Consider the following 18,535-nt stretch of genomic DNA (forward strand, 5'->3'; position numbering starts at 1 on the left):
CAGCGCACTACCTGAAGGATTGTACGAGGAAGTCCTTGGATGCCTTCTCCATTGGGCCAGTAATTTCGGCCATGCAACAAGTTTAGTGGTTTTTGGGCCCTGGTAGCCGTGGGAAGTAATCGCAAGCGACACAAGTTCCTCCTTACTCCCCCCTTCCTTGCTACCCTCTACCTTCCCCCCTTTTCCTATCCTCCTTCCATGTGAGAGATGGACGTTGAGGAACACTATGTCCGTATTATATATAAAGGTGAGTTGTACATAAGGTAAACTTTGTGTGCTTTCCCCTGCTCTCCTACCTCTCCACTGTGTCGTCTAGACCTAGCCTCCTATCTAGGTCTCGTGCCCCAGGATGTTTTGGGATATTCTGGCCTGTAAGCCACTCCCTCCTCCTAAGATATAAGTCTCCTAAGAAAGTAGTTCGAGGTAAGTACTCCGTGTTGGAACAAATCACAAATTTTAGGTAATTTGTATTTTTCCTAACAGTACTTACCTCGAACTACTTTCGGGTTATGGCCCACCCATCCTACCCCGAGTATCTTACAGGAGTTCGAGGAGGACTTAAAACATATGCTTACTGACGACCTAGCAGCGCTCCCTCATGCGCTGACCCTGGGCTAGTATCCTTCCGCCCCGGAGCTCCCCGACAAGGTAACGAAGAGTGGGGGAACTACACAAAATTCTTGGTCGGTTAATGAGGAGATCCCAGATCCTCCTAAGAAAGTAGTTTGAGATAAGTACTGTTAGGAAAAATACAAATTACCTAAAATTTGTGATATTGGTAAGGGTAGAAGACACTCTTTAGCTATGGAAAGCAGCTCTTCTAGGAGAAGGACACTCAAAAAATCAAACCATTGTTTTCTAGTCTTGGGTAGTGCCATAGCCTCTGTACCATGGTCTTCCACTATCTTGGGTTAGAGTTCTCTTGCTTGAGGGTACACTCTGACACACTATTCTATCTTATTTCTCTTCCTCTTGTTCTGTTAAAGTTTTTATAGTTTATATAGGAGATATTTATATTAATGTTACTCTTCTTAAAAAGGGATTTTGACGTAGGAAAAATCTATTTCTGGGCGAAGGACCTGTGCCGCCCAGTAAATAAGCTCCATTTATCACTTATTCTTAGGTAATTTACTGCTAAATATACCAGAGAAAAAATGTAAAGGAGTGCTAGGTTAACTAGCTCGCTCACCTATTGGTGTCGGTATAAAATTGGGCGTATATTCCAGAGGAGAGCCGTTCAACCTCACTCGGTACTACTAACAATGCATCCGCTCAGAACCCAACTCCTTAGCACCCAAAGTTTGGGGACTCCAAGGGAGAGGAGCTGGGAGGGTTCACTGGGCGGCACAGGTCCTTCGCCCAGAAATAGATTTTTCCTACGTCAAAATCCCTTTTCTGGGCTCGAACCTGTGCCGCCCAGTGAATCTATACAAGAGAAAAATGTCACCAAACTTGCAAAATAAAGGAAAAAACATAAGCGTAAGGGAAATACAGGATGCTTTAATCAGAGATGAGTACCAAAAAACAATTATAAGGGTATCTTAAATATGAACATAAATCCAATAAGGTAGGTATAATAATGCCGTGAGTGATAATATATACAGATACTCAGGAGCATAAAATTTACAAATATAATAACAGTATTCAGGTGCGAGACCAACGAATACAATAGGGTATAAATGAGGCAGGTAAGAGGGAGATAAAGAGTCAAGGCATTAACCTGTGAGTTACTTGGGAGTAACTACGCTCCCTGCGGCTACTGTAGAAAATTTTAGGGCTTCCAAATGTTTAAGGTAGTGTTTCTTGAACACTGACGGTGATTTCCACCCTGTATACCTGGAAAGGTCTGTAAAATTCATGTGGTGAAAGAAGTTCACCAAGGTGGCAACCGCCCTGATATCATGTGCAAGAGGAAAAGAGTCAGGGTTAGCTTGTTTAATAAAATACAAAATTTGTTGCCTGATCCCTTTAATAGTAATGGTACCGCCTTGTTCTCTAACGAATAGAGGCCCCGAGGAGTTAGAGGAGGTCCGGGATAAATAAGACCTAAGAGTAGTGACAGGGCACAGCGACGGATCTTGCGTGAGGGGAACAATTTTCCAGGAGGTCCATCTGTTTTGAGGGTCTTCATTCTTAGCCAAAAAGAATTTGTTAGGAGAAAGAAGGACCTCTCCTGAAGGCAGAAAGTCAATATGACCCGGGTCTCTCGACAAGGCTGCCAATTCAGAAATTCTTGCCCCGGAAGCCAAGCTCACTAGGAAAAGTTTTCCTGAGAAGGGGCATGTAATCACAAGAACTGTTAATGGTATCAGAAGCCAATTTGAGTACGTCATTAAGGAACCAGGTCACCGGGGTAGGACGAGTAACCGGTTTCAGTCTGGCACAAGCTTTCGGAATTGAAGCTAACAAAGAGTCGGTTAAGTCTATGTTAAAACCCACTAGGAAGATCTTTTTCAGAGCCGATTTAATAGTGGTGATAGTATTGGCTGCCAGACCTGATTCTAGTAAAGATCTAAAGAAAGTGACTGTAAGGTTCAAGTTCATACAGTTCACGTCTGAGTCTATTAAAAATTTTGCCAACTTTTTAACTGCAGAGTCATACTGGCGGATGGTGGAATCCCGTTTATCCGATTCTAGGAACAAGGTGTTTTGAGGATCAATATTGGCACCATGCATAGCCGCAAACTTCATAAAGTCCATAAAGTTAGGGCGCTCTGAATGTTTGAGAAAGCGTACACAACGCGTGTTTGTACTATCTGAGACAGAACCGGATTGGGTATCGGGTGAGGGTATAGTCTCAACTCCCGCAGGAGAGGATACCAGTTGCTCTTGGGCCAGTTGGGTGCGACCAAGGCTACTTGTCCCTTGAAGGATCCCAGTTTGTCTAGAACTTTCAGTAAAAGATTCACCGGGGGAAAGAGATAAATCTTTTCCCAGTTGTCCCAATTCTGTGACATGGCGTCTGTGGCGTAAGCCTGAGGGTCTAGATTGGGAGCCACATATACTCTCAATTTGTGGTTGGATTCCGTGGCGAAGAGGTCCACTTGGAGACCGGGAACCTGAGAGAGAATCCACCGAAATGACTTTAGATCGAGTGACCATTCCGATTCTAGAGGGGAGGTCCGGGACAGGGCGTCTGCCACTACATTCCGGACTCCCGCCAGGTGGACAGCTGAAAGATGCCAACGGTTCGAGGCTGCTAGGGAGAATATGGCTACTAGAACATGGTTCAGAGGCCCTGACTTTGACCCGCCTCTGTTGAGGCAGCGGACCACCACTTCGCTGTCGAGGACCAGACGAAGGTGTTGTTTCTTGGGAAGAGCGAGACGTTTCAGGGTTAGAAGAACTGCCATGGCCTCTAGCACATTGATGTGAAAATGGCGGAACAAGGGAGTCCAAAGACCTTGAACTTTCTTGAGCTGAGAATAGCCGCCCCAACCTGATAAGGATGCGTCTGTGTGAATGATTAATTCCGGAGGCGGAAATCGAAGGGGAACTGACTTTGACAGACTGTTTGCTCTTGTCCAAGGAAGAAGTCTTTCCCGTAGAATGGGAGGAAGGCGGACTTTCCTGTCCCGGAGCTTCCGGTTCGCCCTCGAACGCCAGACACGATTGATATCTTTCAATTTTGCCTTCAGAAGAAGATCCGTCACTGAGGCAAACTGAAGGGACCCCAGAATCTTCTCTTGGAGTCGTCTGGAACTTACTTTGTCTTTGAGAAAGCGTTTGGTGTTCCTTGCAATTTCTAACCTCTTGGGTCTGGGAAGACACAGAGTATGAGATATAAGATCCCATTGCAGGCCGAGCCATTGGAACTTCGATTTTGGAAGAAGACGGGACTTCTTGAAGTTGATCTGGAAGCCTAGAGACTGAAGATAATGGATGACTTTGTGAGTGGCTTTTAGGCAATTTTGGGAGGTGTCTGACCAAATGAGCCAGTCGTCCAGATAGGCTACTACTTGAATCCCTTGATTCCTGAGTTCCTGAACAGCGACTTCTGCTAGCTTTGTGAAGATCCTTGGGGCGATGTTGAGCCCGAAAGGCATCACCTTGAAGGAGTAACTTTTGTCCCCTAAGCGAAAGCCTAGGTACGGACGGAAGTGTCTCGCTATCGGGACGAGATAGTAGGCGTCTGTAAGATCGATAGAGGTGGTGACGGCCCCACGGGGAAGTAAGGTCCGCACCTGCGAGACGGTAAGCATTCGAAACTTGTCGCATTGAATGGACAAGTTGAGAAGGGATAGATCTAGAATCACTCTTCTCTTGTCTGAATCCTTCTTCGGGACACTGAACAGCCGACCTTGAAACTTCAGATGTTTCGTTTCTTGTATGGCGTTCTTTTGTAAAAGGTCCTGGACAAATTCGACCAGGTCCGGAGTGGAATGTTGACGAAATTTGTTCGGAGGAGGAGGTCCTTGAATCCAACTCCACCCCAGTCCCTTGGAGATGATACTGAACGCCCAGGGACTGAACCTCCATTTGTTGCGGAAGGCATAGAGCCTCCCCCCTACCTGCTGCACCTCAGTATTGGTTTGAGGAGTTGCCTCCACGTCCGCCTCGGAAGTTCTTTCCTCTGCGAAAGGCTCTTCCCCTGCCTTTGTTCTGGTTAGAGCCACGGTGGTAGCCTCTACCTCTACCATAACTCTGGGAAGAGCTATGAGCCTCGTAAGACTGGTTAAAGGCAGGGGAAGTGGCGGAGGCACCAGAAAGCTGGCTCTTAGGTAGCAGAACGGTGACATAGTCATCCGAAGGAGCCCGAGAGGTGGAAGGCTGTGCAGGGACAACAGAAGATGGAGGAAGAGGCAGCCGGAAGTTGGATGAAGCACTCTGTTGTTGCCTGAACTGGGTGGAGGTATATGGTCTAAGCTTCTTCCTACCCCGGGCTTGATAATTTGCGGGGTCATACTTGCGTTTAGGGGTCAAACCCCAACGGGCTTTAAGGCTCTGATTAACCCTAGTGGCCTCCGCCAAGACTTCCTCTACGAGATCCTCGGGGAAGAGATTTGAACTCTAACAGGAGGACCGGATGAGTTTATTAGGTTCATGCCTAATCGTCGCCTCAGCTAGGACATGCTTGCGACATCTGCGTTTAGCAGTAGCGAAGTCATATAAGTCATAATATAAAGACTGTAACGTAGCCTTGTTGAGAGACTTAAAAATACTCTCCGTATCGTAAGTCAAGGCTATCGACTCCGTGGATGTGGCCAGGTTTAGAGTACGGCCCACACGTAGGCGGGAATCATATTCCTGTTTAATGAGGGATTCCGGGAGACGGGGAAGCTTCTCACTAAACAAGACTGAGGCACAGTCTGCTGCAAGCTTGCCGGAGGTAAAGGTGGTATGGACATTGTCCCAACACTCAATACCTGAGGGAAGAAGGAGGGAGATTGGATCCACCTCTCGGATGGGAGGCAAGGGCTTCTCCTCCAGAGCATATTGAAAGGCAAGCTCTGCCACCTTATTGACGCATGGAGTCAAGGTGTTCTTGTCCATTAAGAACATCGTAAAGGAGCTTTTATAAGGCGTCAGCATGGTGTTAGTGCAGCCGATGTCATTCAAAAATCTGGCCCAAACAGATTGGGCTTGCTCCTTCGGGAAGATGACCGTCTCTTTGGGGACCTTGTCTAATCGAACTAAAGCTTCCTCGGTAAGTCTGGCATAACCATGAAATGGAAATGCCAGACCAGGAGGAAAGAATTCAAAGTCCTCTAGAGGACGAGTGCCAAGGCCCTCCAGAGTCAACATTCCGTCTGAGAACGGGGAATGAAGAGCCATCCGCCAGGGGTTGTTCTTGGCAAACGGCGGGAGCTTAGAGGCATCCGGGATGAGAGAGCTTTGGACTCTCTCCGGAGCTCCTTGCTCTAAAGCCCCAATTCTCTGACCGAAGTTAGAGAACATCGAGTCCATCCTCGACTGCATCTCCGAAACCAACTTTGCCTGCATCTCCGACACGATGCGAAGCATGGCTGATTCGGAAAGGCCCGGGCTAGCAGCAGGAGGGGCGGAAGGAACTCCCGGGTCGTGAGACTTAGAGGAGGAACCAGAGGTCTTTGAAGACGGGTTCGTACAATGTTTAGAGCCATGAGAAGTCTTGTGAGGCTTGCGGGCTTTGGGTAAGGTCCTTGAAGTAGACTTATCCTTAGGGGGAACCGGATATGAACGTTGAGACGAATCACGGTCCCCAGAAAATCCAAGAAAAGAAGAGCGATCAGAAGAAGAAGAAAGAGCGGGGCTGAGGATAGGAATCTCAGCGCCGGACACACCTGCCTCACTTACCACCCTACCTGTATCCGGTTCGTCTAGCAACATTGGTTCGACGTCCAGGTTCATGGAGGCAACATTATCCTCCAGACCTCCGGGGGCGTCCGATGGATCTTGCTCTGGGTCGATGAGACCCGTTATAGTGGCATCAATGTGGGCAATGATGGGAGCTGCCACATGCCTAGCCACAGCAGCTGAAGACTTGGCGTTGGGGTAAACCATGGTGCAGTAGTCCTCAGATAGGACGTACGGCCGCTTAGACTTCACATTCCAGGCAAACCCACCAACCCACACCTTCAGTGTGGCCCGAGCCGCAGACTTTTGCTCCGGGGATGCCTGAAATAATAGTGGGAATTATAAAAGGGAGACTCCCAATGGTCCTTCAAGACCATATATATCTTACTAATAGTAAATAAAATAAGAAGGCAATATAGCCAACGGGACTCACCGAGTCAGATCCAAGGGTAGTGATGAGGTCGAAGCAAATCACACAGTTATCCGGGTGCCATACCACAACGTCTTCCAGTTGAACCCCACAAGGGGCGTGAGATCGGCAGACGGAGTGGCCACAAGGCTGGTGCAGAACAGCTGCACAGGCCGGCGTCAGACAATGCACCATCTATAAAAAGAATAGTATATGAGAAACTGTAATTCTCTTAAATAGGGGCGGGTCCGGAGGACCCGGGCCTAACATAGGTCTAACACAAGATTAGAGCTTAACTGTACTATTCTTTAAGTAGGGGCGGGTCCGGAGGACCCGGGCCTAACATAGGTCTAACACAAGAATAGAGCTTAACTGTACTATTCTTTAAGTAGGGGCGGGTCCGGAGGACCCGGGCCTAACATAGGTCTAACACAAGATTAGAGCTTAACTGTACTTATTATTATTTTTTTTTTTTTTTTTTTTTTTTTTTAAGTAGGGGTGGGTCCGGAGGACCCGGGCCTAACATAGGTCTAACGCAAGGTTAGAGCTTAACTGTAATATTCTTACATAGGGGCGGGACCGGAGGTCCCGGGCCTAAACATAAGTCTAACTTGAAACTAAAGTATAGCCATCCATTCCGGTCAAGCCGGGAGCATAAAAAAGGATGCAATAACAAGGAATTAAGACACATGGTGTCTGATTTCCCGGGGCGGGGTAGACCCCGGGCCGGGAAATAAAGGTATATTCAATACCAATTCCTTTAGGGACTCCGGGGTAGTGATCTGTCATATATAATCATCATAGGAAATGTTATAAAATAATAGGGGGGCAGAACTGTAGCTAAGAACTGCCAATCGAACCCGGAGGGTTTCGTATAACATAAGCCAGAATGAAAAGTGAATATAAAATAGGGTGCACCGGGATCCAACTCTGTTGACCGGTGGCCAACCAGACTAGACAGAGACGAAACCGCCGGGCCACCCGGAGGACAAAGTCCATAAACACTTAACTACCCCCTCTAAAAGGAGGGAAGGCAACGGTCCCTTAGTGGAGGGGGGAGAAGCCTAGCCTCCCACCTAGCTAGAGGGGGAGCGTGGGGGAGGATCACGTGATACGAGGCAGCAGGGCTACCAACTGACGATCCCCAACCAGACAGATCAAACGGAGTAATGGCACAAATATTCATTATAATAATAATAATAGCGTTAAATATATGAATAAACACATAGAAAATTTTTGGGCAAGGCATGCAACATAAATAATTAAATCACAAAAGACACACCTGATGGCTAAAAATAACATTGCCGCCTTAGCACGAAGGTCGGCAGCCATAGCGATACGTAAATGATATCGGCCCAAAAATTGAACCACGAGGATTCTAAACGCTAAATAATGAATATTCACAATAACAAATAATATTTGATAATAAAAATAATACACATAGTAACACCGCAAGTGAAAATTAAAAGCTCTCAAAAACAGGAGTACCAACTGTAGTGAAATCAAGCAAGATCGGTATGAACGAAGAGAATAAACTCCTATAATATAAATATTAAACGATCTAGGTTGCTCAAAACACAGTAAAACCCAGCTTGGTACTTAACTTAGACGGTGTCTCCTGGGAAACCGACGAAGAAGCCATAATTCACTAGAAAATAACCAAAATTCGAGAGCACCACAAAAATGCGGGTTACTTTACTCGTCGTGCTAAAAGGAGTTGGGTTCTGAGCGGATGCATTGTTAGTAGTACCGAGTGAGGTTGAACGGCTCTCCTCTATTGGGGTTCTCTGTCGTGGATTAATCTAAATAGTGCGGGACCTCTGGAATATACGCCCAATTTTATACCGACACCAATAGGTGAGCGAGCTAGTTAACCTAGCACTCCTTTACATTTTTTCTCTGGTATATTTAGCAGTAAATTACCTAAGAATAAGTGCTAAATGGAGCTTATTCACTGGGCGGCACAGGTTCGAGCCCAGAAATATCTTATTTTCCTTTCCTCACTGAGCTATTTTCCCTGTTGAAGCCCCTGGGCTTATAGCATCCTGCTTTTCCAACTAGGGTTGTTGCTTAGCAAGTGATAATAATAATGATAATAATATATATGCAGTATAATCATTAGCCATTACTAGCCCACTGAAGGACAAAGGCCCCAAGCTGTCCTTCCACTTATGTCTTTTTATGGTCTTTGAGTGTCAGTCCACCCCCACAAACTTACTTTGTTCGTCAATCCATCATCTTCTCTTCATTCCCCTGCTTTTACAGTCTCTAGGGATCTATTCTGTTATTCTTAATGTCCATCTGTTATCTGTCATTCTTATTGTATGCCCTGCCCATGTCCATTTCTTTTCCTTACATCATGTTAGAATATCCTCTACTTTAGTTTGCCTTCGTATCCATGTTTTTATTTTTATTTTCCATCATTATTCTTTCCATGGCTCATTGAGTTTTAACTAGCCTATGTTGTAAGGCTTTAGTAAGACTCCAAGTTTCTGATGCATAAGTTAAAACTGGTAGGGCAATATGACTAAATGCTTTTCTAATTAGAGAAAGTGGCATTTTAATCTCATTTTGTTTACCTAAAGCTCTCCATCCCATACTTATCCTTCTTTTAAGTTCAGTCTCATGTTCCAAGGCAATGCTTACTGTCTGTCTTTAATATGTAAATTCAGTAACATTCTCTAGAGGGTCATTCATAACTCTCCTTTGTTGTCTCTGCATTTTCATGGAGCATTATCTTAGTTTTACTCATATTCATTTTCAGTCCTACATTTTTGCTTCCTCTGTTAAAATCTTCCACCATCTTTTGCAATTCCGCCCATGTTTCACTAAACACAACTATGTCATCTGCAAATCTAAGTTGTAGGTATTCCCCATTAATAATAATTCCTACATTTGCCCATTCCAAGTTTTTTAAAACCATTACTAGACATGCTGTGAATAATATAGGGGAGATGTGGCCTCCCTGTTTAATTCTCACTATCTATATGTAGTTTTAGGATTGCTGTATTTCTTGTATAGATATTTCCAAGTGTTATCACATAAGATTCATCTAACCCTTGTCTTTGAAGGGTTTTCATTACCACTGAGATTTTGAAAGAATCAAAAGTTTTGTCCTATTGTATAAATGCCATACATAGTGGTTTGTCATATTTTGTTGATTTTTCCATTAGCTGGTTAATTACATATGATCAGTTGTTGAATACCCACTTCTAAAGCCTGCCTTCTCTCATGGTTGATTAAAGTCTATCTGTCTTTCTTATGATCTTTGTCAATATTTTATATGCTACGGAGAGTAGCCTAAATTTATTTGGTGGTAATTTTTCAGGACTTTTGTGTCTTTTAATTATTATAATGATAAATTTTTCCAAGCTTTAGGTTTTGACCGGTCATGTACAATAGTGAGTGTATATTGTGTTAGTAGGTAAATTAATAACATCTATATATTCTTTATTGTAATGGTTGGGTCAATCCTAAATTATATTCTTCAGTTTTTGGTCACCACGAGGCAATCCGTTTCTTTATTCTAGAGTTGTATATTACCAAGGAATCATTCTTTAGTTGTTGATTGCCATTGATCATTTCTGTAGTTGATTCCATGTCGCTTGTTGCCATGGTTTGATTTCTAGTGGATTTCTCAGTTGTTGATTAGTATGGGTGATTCATAAGTTGGCTATCACCAGGGCCCAATTTATTAACTTGTTGACTATCTAAGTTATATACTTCAGGACTTTTCTTAACCCGCTGGTGACCCCTGCTGTGAGAAAAATCATTGTCAGGCTCGTGAATTTTGTCCAAGGATTGCGTCATATGTCAACCTACTGTACTCTGAAAATTGCATTAGAAAGTTTGATAAATTTTCTATATAGCACTTGAGGTTACACGAATGGGTCGGACCTCTGATGTTAATATGTAATTAGTAACTGAATGAATTAAGAGCTTTGGTGTTAATTTTCAATTTAAAAAAGGATGTCTTCCTAACTTTATTAGCTGCATGATAGTGATTTCCACTTTGTCATTATGTGCAGTTTTAGGAAATGTGTACGCTATGTGTTTTTTTGGTCAAGCTGTGGCAGTTGAGATGTTCAACTAACTGCATGATTTATTTATGGTTTTACTTTTCTGTTTGATGTGTGTTAGATAGTGACCTTGTCTATGGTGCATGTATGTTATAAGCTTTTGTGTTTTGAGTCTTCAGTAAGGGAGGATTCTTCATTATGAAAGTATATTATGGTGCAATATGGCAGTGTATAAAAAAAGCTATTTTTTTATCAAAATTTCTGATAGCAGATGATCTCGCATCATGCTTCTTATTGTACAGCATATAGCATTTTGCATAGACAATTGTTCTTTGAGATGATATTTTAACCTTGAAGATTGACCAGTAATAAAAGTATCGGATGGATGAATATCTTATCATTTATTCAAGGATTTTTCCCTTCATTTCAGGTGCGATGCTAGCGTCATATCATCAGAAGTCTCCTTAAATTTGTTTGGGTAATGTTATGAGGTAAAGAGGAAAGATATTTATTTTATTGTTGGTAATTAGTCCAATGTCTTAATAATGGAAGAGCCTCAGATACAATATCCAACAAACAAAATAAATAAAGATACTCAGACAGGCTTGGATGGACCCCAACTTTTCCAGTACCCAGTCACGACTGTGTATGGAAATGTCCACTTTCAAGATGGCCCTACAGTCACGAAGGAGCAGAAGTTGAGAACCCAGATCGAACAGTGGCTACAGTCGAGTGACAAGCCGTATGAATGCGACCAGTGCAGCAAACGGTTTGTTCAGAAGAGTCACCTGAACAGCCACATGTTGGTCCACACCAACGAGAAGAAGTTTGAATGCGACTTGTGCGGCAAGAAGTTCACAATGGAGAGCCATTTGAATGGGCATCTTTTGATGCATAATACAGAAAAGAAGATCGAGTGCGAAGTTTGCGGCAAGAGGTTCCTTCAGAAAAGTCACTTGAATGGTCACATGTTGGTCCACAGCGAAAAGAAGTTTGGATGTGAATTATGTGGGAAGCGTTTTATCTTGGAGAGCCATCTAAACAGCCATATGCACATCCACAGTGAGAAGAAATTTGTGTGTAACATCTGTAACAGGCGATACACACACAAGAGTCACCTTAGTAGCCACATGCTTGTGCACTGTGAGAAGAAATTCGAATGCGAAATGTGCGGAAAACGCTTTTTCCAGAGAAGTCATCTGAACAGTCACATGTTTGTCCATACAGAAGAAAAGCGATATGAATGCGAAATGTGCTACAAGAGATTTGCCCAAGAGAGCCACTTGAACAGCCACAGGATTGTGCACACAGCAGAGAGGAGATTCGAGTGTGAAGTTTGCAGGAAGAGATTTTACATGAAGAGCCACCTAATTAGTCATAGTTTTGTACATAGTGAAGAGAAAATGTTCGAATGCAAGGAGTGTGGAAAACGATTCACACAGGAGATACATCTCAACAGCCATCGTTTTGTCCATACAGAAGAGAAGAAGATTGAAAACCAGACTTGGGGAAAACGATTTACACACGAAAGTTATTTGAATGGGCACAAGTTCATTCCATACGACATGAAAAAGTTTGTTTGTGAAGAGTGTGGGAAGAGATTCCTTTTGAAGAGCCATTTGAACAGTCACAGGTTTATCCATAGGGAAGAAAGAAGGTACGAATGCGACATCTGTGGAAAGCGATTCACTCAGAGGAGCCATCTGAGTACTCATAAATTTGTCCACAGTGAAGAAAAAGTCTACGAGTGCGATGAATGTGGAAAGAGATTCTCACAGCAAGTTCATCTTAGCAGTCACAAGTTTGTGCACAGTGCCGAAAGGAAGTATGAGTGTGAGGAGTGTGGTAAGAAGTTTATCCAAGAAAGTCACCTCAATAGCCATAGGTTCATGCATGGGGACAGGAAAGGCATTTCGTACGATGACAACATCAAGTTACTTGCGCAGAAGACGCAGATGAATAACGTGCTTATGAATGCAGATGAAAAGGTGCTGACGTATGAAGACACGAGCAAATTGTTCCAACAACAAGCTTATCAGCCTGCTTATACGTATGGTCACTTAACTGGACAACTTGCTGGGCAGCTGACTGGGCAGCTAACTGGACAGCTGGCTGGCCAGTTGACTGGACAGTTGACCAATCAGTTAGCAGGACAGCTTAGTGGTCAGCTAACAGAAAAGGTACGAACATTGTGGCCTCTGTAGCCATCGGCCCAGAATATTTTTGTGTGTACAATTAATAAAGAAAATTGATAGATGTGTGACAGTGACTTTTCCTGTTTTATATCTGTACTTTACATAGTAGTGCAGAGCATTAAAATGTACAGTATTGAAGTGCAAGATCTAATCTTTTGTAACAAAGTGCAAAATTAGATGTTCTATAAGTGCAAAATATGACATTTGGTAAATGAAAAATGCAAAATCATAATTTTTATACAGGTACTGTGAAAAATCCAACTTTTATTAATTATGCGCAAATTCAGATTTTTTTTTTTTTCCCCAAAAAGCACAGGACCAAACCACGAGTTATTGCAGCAAAATTTTTGGGGTGTGAGGTGCCCTGATGGATTTTAATTGTTAATTAAACTAACAGATTATAAACTTTTGAAAAGAACTGTTGTGTTGTTTTGTTCCCGATGGAAAGTGTTACTGGTGGAGCGTTGGTCACAGTTCCTCAGGTATGCCTGTGGGAGGTAAACAATGAACTGTTAGCCTGCATTGAAACTGCATGCTTTGGGTGACATTGTATAGAATAAATGAAGGTCTATAGAATACATTCTATAGACCTTGAAATAAACATTCATCCTCGCAAACTTTTTCGTGTTCAGAACCTGTCCGGATACGGAAGATGTTGTCTGACCCATCTTAGGTGGTGTAGTGAGAATAGAGAAATAGCATGATGCCATACAAATAGGTACAACAATTTGACTTCTATCAGAAGACTGTTAGATATTTGTTAAACTAATGTTTTTTTTTAGATTTTGTTTAACAGGTGCATTGAATCCTCTCGAGATCTCTATTGGGTACACCATTTGCCTCCTCTTTGTGTATTATTAAGAATTTAGAACTCGCCTTTGTTGTTCCTCTGTATGCTACTGTAATTGTTGTAATGGTAATTACCAGTAACCTGCTCATAAGATTATATCCCCCATACAAAAGAGAGGGGATATACACTACAAATATATTGATCAGGTTACAATAGGGTTAAGTTTTTTTGTTTTTTTTTTTGCATTTGTTAGATCTATTGATTTCTTTATTTTATAAACCCAAGATTAAGTTCTGGTTTTCTGAATCTGTAAATTCTCTCAAAATTCTTTCTAATCTTGCAACTGTGTGATGTACAGTCCTTGTGCCATTCATTGTTTGCTAACAACCCATAACTTAGAATAGGAACAGAAGAATACAAATACTGTACAGTACTTCATAACACATGTTATTTGAGAAATACAACAGTTTCTATTTATGTGTACTAATACTGTACTCTCTATGATATGCAGATCAAAATAGAAGTACCTTTCTGACAAGTGTTATGTAGGAAGCCCCTTTTTATTTGATTGTTTATCGTGTCACCAGGTGAACCTTAAGTGATGTATATAAATTTGGTGCTTGTAAAAATGATGAAACGTGTGTGTTATTGCAGCATTTCTAAATTTAGTTATATAAAGTTACTCAGATTATTTGAATGAAATTATTATAACTTCAGGGACATTGAAACACTTTGAAAATGTATTTTCAGAGGAAAGTGCATTCTCAAACCATGTTTATTACAACAGTTTGAGGAAGAACATAGACCGGAGAATGTCTTGGGCAAGAGATTATAATGCTTACAGTATTTTAAACTTGAATGGAACAGGAAAGAAATGGCATTAGCCAGATTATTTTGGGGGTATTTTGAGAAATAGGCCCAGCTTTGTTATCGAAGGTTTTTTTATAAGTGATTGGGATCTAATTGGGCTAAAGTTATTTTGATTATTTTTATATTTACTTATTTATCGGTACTTGCAGCTTTGTCTTCAGATGCCGCTACATCATGAGGAGTTCAAAGAACGCTTTATGATTCGTAATTGTACTGTAGAGATTGATAAGGTTTCGGTACAGTATCATGTTTTGATATTTTTCTTTACATATTTTGTATAGTAGAATTATGAAATCTCCTTCAGTCATCTTCTTTTAACTGAACCAACTAAGCAGTGTTGCCATAGGGTTGCAGTTACAGTAGTAGATGCAAATTGTTGAGCTCCACTCATGCATTTAAAAAAAGCATTTTATTTATCGCACAAAAAGTGATTGTTTATTTACATTCTGTTCAGGGAAGCCTCCTTCCAATGCCACTCTCTTGAATTTAAATCACCAGAAATTAAGTAAAATGTTGATGCACATTGAAGAGTTAAAATAACAGTATTAACAACATTTTATGATATATTTTTTTATGTACCGGTACTTGGTTGTGAATTTATAGGGTTATTGTAAGTTAAAGGTGTGGAGTCTATCCCTCCAGGTGATGATTGAGTACCCTGGCATATTTCTCTATGTCAAGTCTTGTGGAGCTGCTAAAGGCATCTTGGAAATCTACATCTGGGGTAGGACATGCTGGAGATGTTACTAGAAAGATTTTGAAAGGCAGCATTACAATGGGAAATAATAGCTTCATAGCATAGAATGAGCTGGAGTATTTGTTAGTCTTACTACCTATGTAAGAAGCTTGTGCTAGAGTTGGAAGCATTGCTTTTGTTGGTGTTTTTTCTTGTTTTATTTACCAATATTGTAACAAAAGTCTATTTTGTTACTGTATTTTCTGTATTTTTTTTTCAGGTAACCATTCCAAAACATTTTCCATGTGAAATTAGAATCTCAATTTCTGTAACCTGTCCCAAAAATATTTCTCAATACTACTACTGCTGTGTCAAGTTGTATTTTTCATTTTAATGTATGTTTTTTCTTTTTTTGCTTAGGTTCGTGCATTCTTTATAGAACAGTTGTACATAATCCACGTACATATAATAGGGTTAATATCCATGTGTCAAAAAAACAAAAATATCCACCGCTACAGCTATGCAGGAGATTGTCAAAATTCCTATGTCTTTGCCATGCTAAAGTATGGTCACATCGTATGAGAAACTAGTTTGATGTCAAGTTGACGGAATTGTTTATGGGTTTAAGAGCTCCAGGTGATTTGACCAAGAAATAGTTAGCACTTGGTCTTTTCCTGTATTGAAAATTGTTTCCATTATTTCCTCATCATACTAAGGAGTAACTTTTTCACCATAACTGAACTCCTTTGACAGACTAACTCATCACAGAACTTCAACTTTGACTCTAGATGGTGTTTGTGTGTTTCTCAACTTCAATCTTGACAATAGATGGCATTATGTGTGTTTTTCGAGTTCCTTACTGTGTCAAGGGCATTAAATTTTTGTATTAAATGCTTTAACTTTTGTAGTTTAGTTTGATAAGAGAAGAAATGACAGTCTTACATGAAAATTATTTTTCCTTGGCTAAATGTTAGATTAAATTGAGAGGTAAAGGTGCAGATTGAATAGAAATTTTAATGTTTTCCCCCTTTTCAATAGAGATTTTTAAAAACCTTTTGTCAGTTGATACTTGTGTTGCTCAATTCCTTACACTTTATTGTTTGTAAGTGCATTTATTTATATTTAAATTTGGTTAATCTACTGTATTTGTAAATTTCTTTTGATTTGTTTAAAGCAATAGAGTTAACATTAGACACTAATCTTTAAAAAATTAAACTGAAAATTCCTTGTGACACCCAATTCTCTTTACTTTGGGAATAAGTAACACCTAAAGGGGAATTATGTATGATCAGTGTTTCTCCTATGGTCAGTATTCAAACTTAAGCCTGCTGAGTTTGATGCAGATTGATAGTAGACTGCTATTCATAGATAGCAGAGGGAAATTCATTTGTCATATACTGTACCAACATTCTTCCTGGGTTCGAGTGAAATCAGTGTTAAGAGGTACAGTATTTATGGCTTAACGCATTTTTGAGGATTCTTTAATTTTTGATAGAATTGGGCATTAAGTTCTCTAGTATTAAATATGCTCTTGAGTACAATGTAAAGGTTATGTTCTCTGGTGATCATTTCCCAGTATAGGGTCAAAGTGCGTACAGTAACGCTGGGATATGATATTTGTTACACATCTGAAAAAGGTTAGGAATGAAAGTTTCTATGCAAATTTGGATGCATTTACATAGAATTATAACATGTAGAATATCTTAGTTTTGATTTATATCAATGCAGAGAAAAATGTTTACTCTAATTGCCTGGGCCATTTTTAAGGAATTTAGTCAATGATAGTTCTCATAAAAGCTCAGAGCTTTTCATTAATTTCTATCATTGGAAATGAGGCAAAACTTATTTACAATCGTTAAATATTTTGTTTCTTTATGCGGCCTATACAAATATGCATACATATATTTATGCATTATACATTGTACTCTACAGTATATTTTACCTAAATTTGTCTCATTATAATTGGTCATAATTGCAATGTTCTACCATTAAATGCCAAATTTTTATTGTCTGATAAGACGAAATCATTCACTGTTTATGACATGATGCCAAAACATTTTTGAAAATGTGTTAAATGTCACTGCTCGAAATGTATACCTCTCTCTCTCTCTTCATGAACATTGCTAGAGGAATCATAAAAAAACTTTTCCAGAACAGTGATTGTGTGACAATGTATAATGCATACTTGTGATAATATATATGCCTGCAAACAGTGTTTTACGTTAATAATTACTTAGATATTCATATGCAAATTAAAAGAAAATCTATGTCTGTCAGAATGTTTGAAAGAAAAGTTATTGGAATGATTTTGCGAAGAGGGATGTGTGGCATTTAAGTGGGAGGATATTATAATTGGATGTGCACTACCAAGCAATGTAAGTCGTCATCCATACCTGTACGTATATGTAAACTATTCGGAGCTATTCAAATTGTAGCAACAGGTGAGGAACAGAGGTCAAGGAGAGACCAGGGCATTTTATAAGGTCATTTGCCTGTTATGTCTATTTTGGGTACATTAATTTATTTCAATGTTAATGCGTTGGAGAATGTTTTTTTATTTAATTACTTTTTCTTAGGAGTAGAAATATTTTTTAGTTTTTCATTTGACTAGTTGTATCGTCGAGCTAGCGTTCGTAAGAGTTGTAAATTATTCAATATATAAGCCATATTTTAATCCTGTATATCATTTTTAATAAATATTTTATTACTGAGGCTGTATGTTTATTTGGCCCCTTTAGACTCTTAAGAAAAAAAGTTGTTCATGTGTAATAAATTGGTCTTTTCAAGGCTATAAAAGATATTGGGTTAGAAAATAGTAGACCAAATTCTTGAGAGGAAAGTAGCATTCAATGCATAAGAAGGTGTAATGGTTGCAGAATGATGAACAGAAGACACTGGTATGTATTGATCTAGATATCTGTTTGAGCAAAGGATGAAACTGGTCATGATTCCTGCTTAGGGGTCCATTACCCCTTGTGATATTTGCACTTTATATATACAGTATACTATACATGTATATACATTTGTTCCGATGCATTGTAACCACGGACTACTCTCTCAGGAGTTACTCTTCAGTTTAAACTTGCGACCAGAAAATTTTTTCCCCCAACCAGGACTCCATTCCAGGGGAGAGACATCAGAGCCTCGGGCTGGTAACAGGTCCCAGGGTATGTTCCCTGCGCAAAGCGACCTTCCATTGTCTTTGACCCGCAATGCACAAAGAAGAAGGCCGTATCAGGCCTGGTAAGGACAGGGCAAAGGTTGCCATTTGTACTCTGGTCGTTGCCAAGTAAAGACCTA

General features: G+C 40.7%; 1 protein-coding gene across 1 annotated transcript in view; it reads left to right on the forward strand.

Annotated features, from left to right (window-relative positions):
• LOC137658647 (zinc finger protein 493-like) overlaps positions 1–17,946 on the forward strand; it is an 89,052-nt gene extending 71,106 nt beyond the window's left edge. Inside the window, exons 3-4 of the mRNA XM_068393592.1 lie at positions 10,088–10,105; positions 11,468–17,946. Coding sequence (XP_068249693.1) covers positions 10,088–10,105; positions 11,468–12,908 — 1,459 coding nt within the window. The 3' untranslated portion in view covers positions 12,909–17,946. The remainder of the gene's footprint in view (positions 1–10,087; positions 10,106–11,467) is intronic.
• The last annotated feature ends 589 nt before the right edge of the window (positions 17,947–18,535 follow it).

The sequence above is a fragment of the Palaemon carinicauda genome, chromosome 19 (assembly GCF_036898095.1).
Source record: "Palaemon carinicauda isolate YSFRI2023 chromosome 19, ASM3689809v2, whole genome shotgun sequence".
NCBI classification, from domain to species: domain Eukaryota; kingdom Metazoa; phylum Arthropoda; class Malacostraca; order Decapoda; family Palaemonidae; genus Palaemon; species Palaemon carinicauda.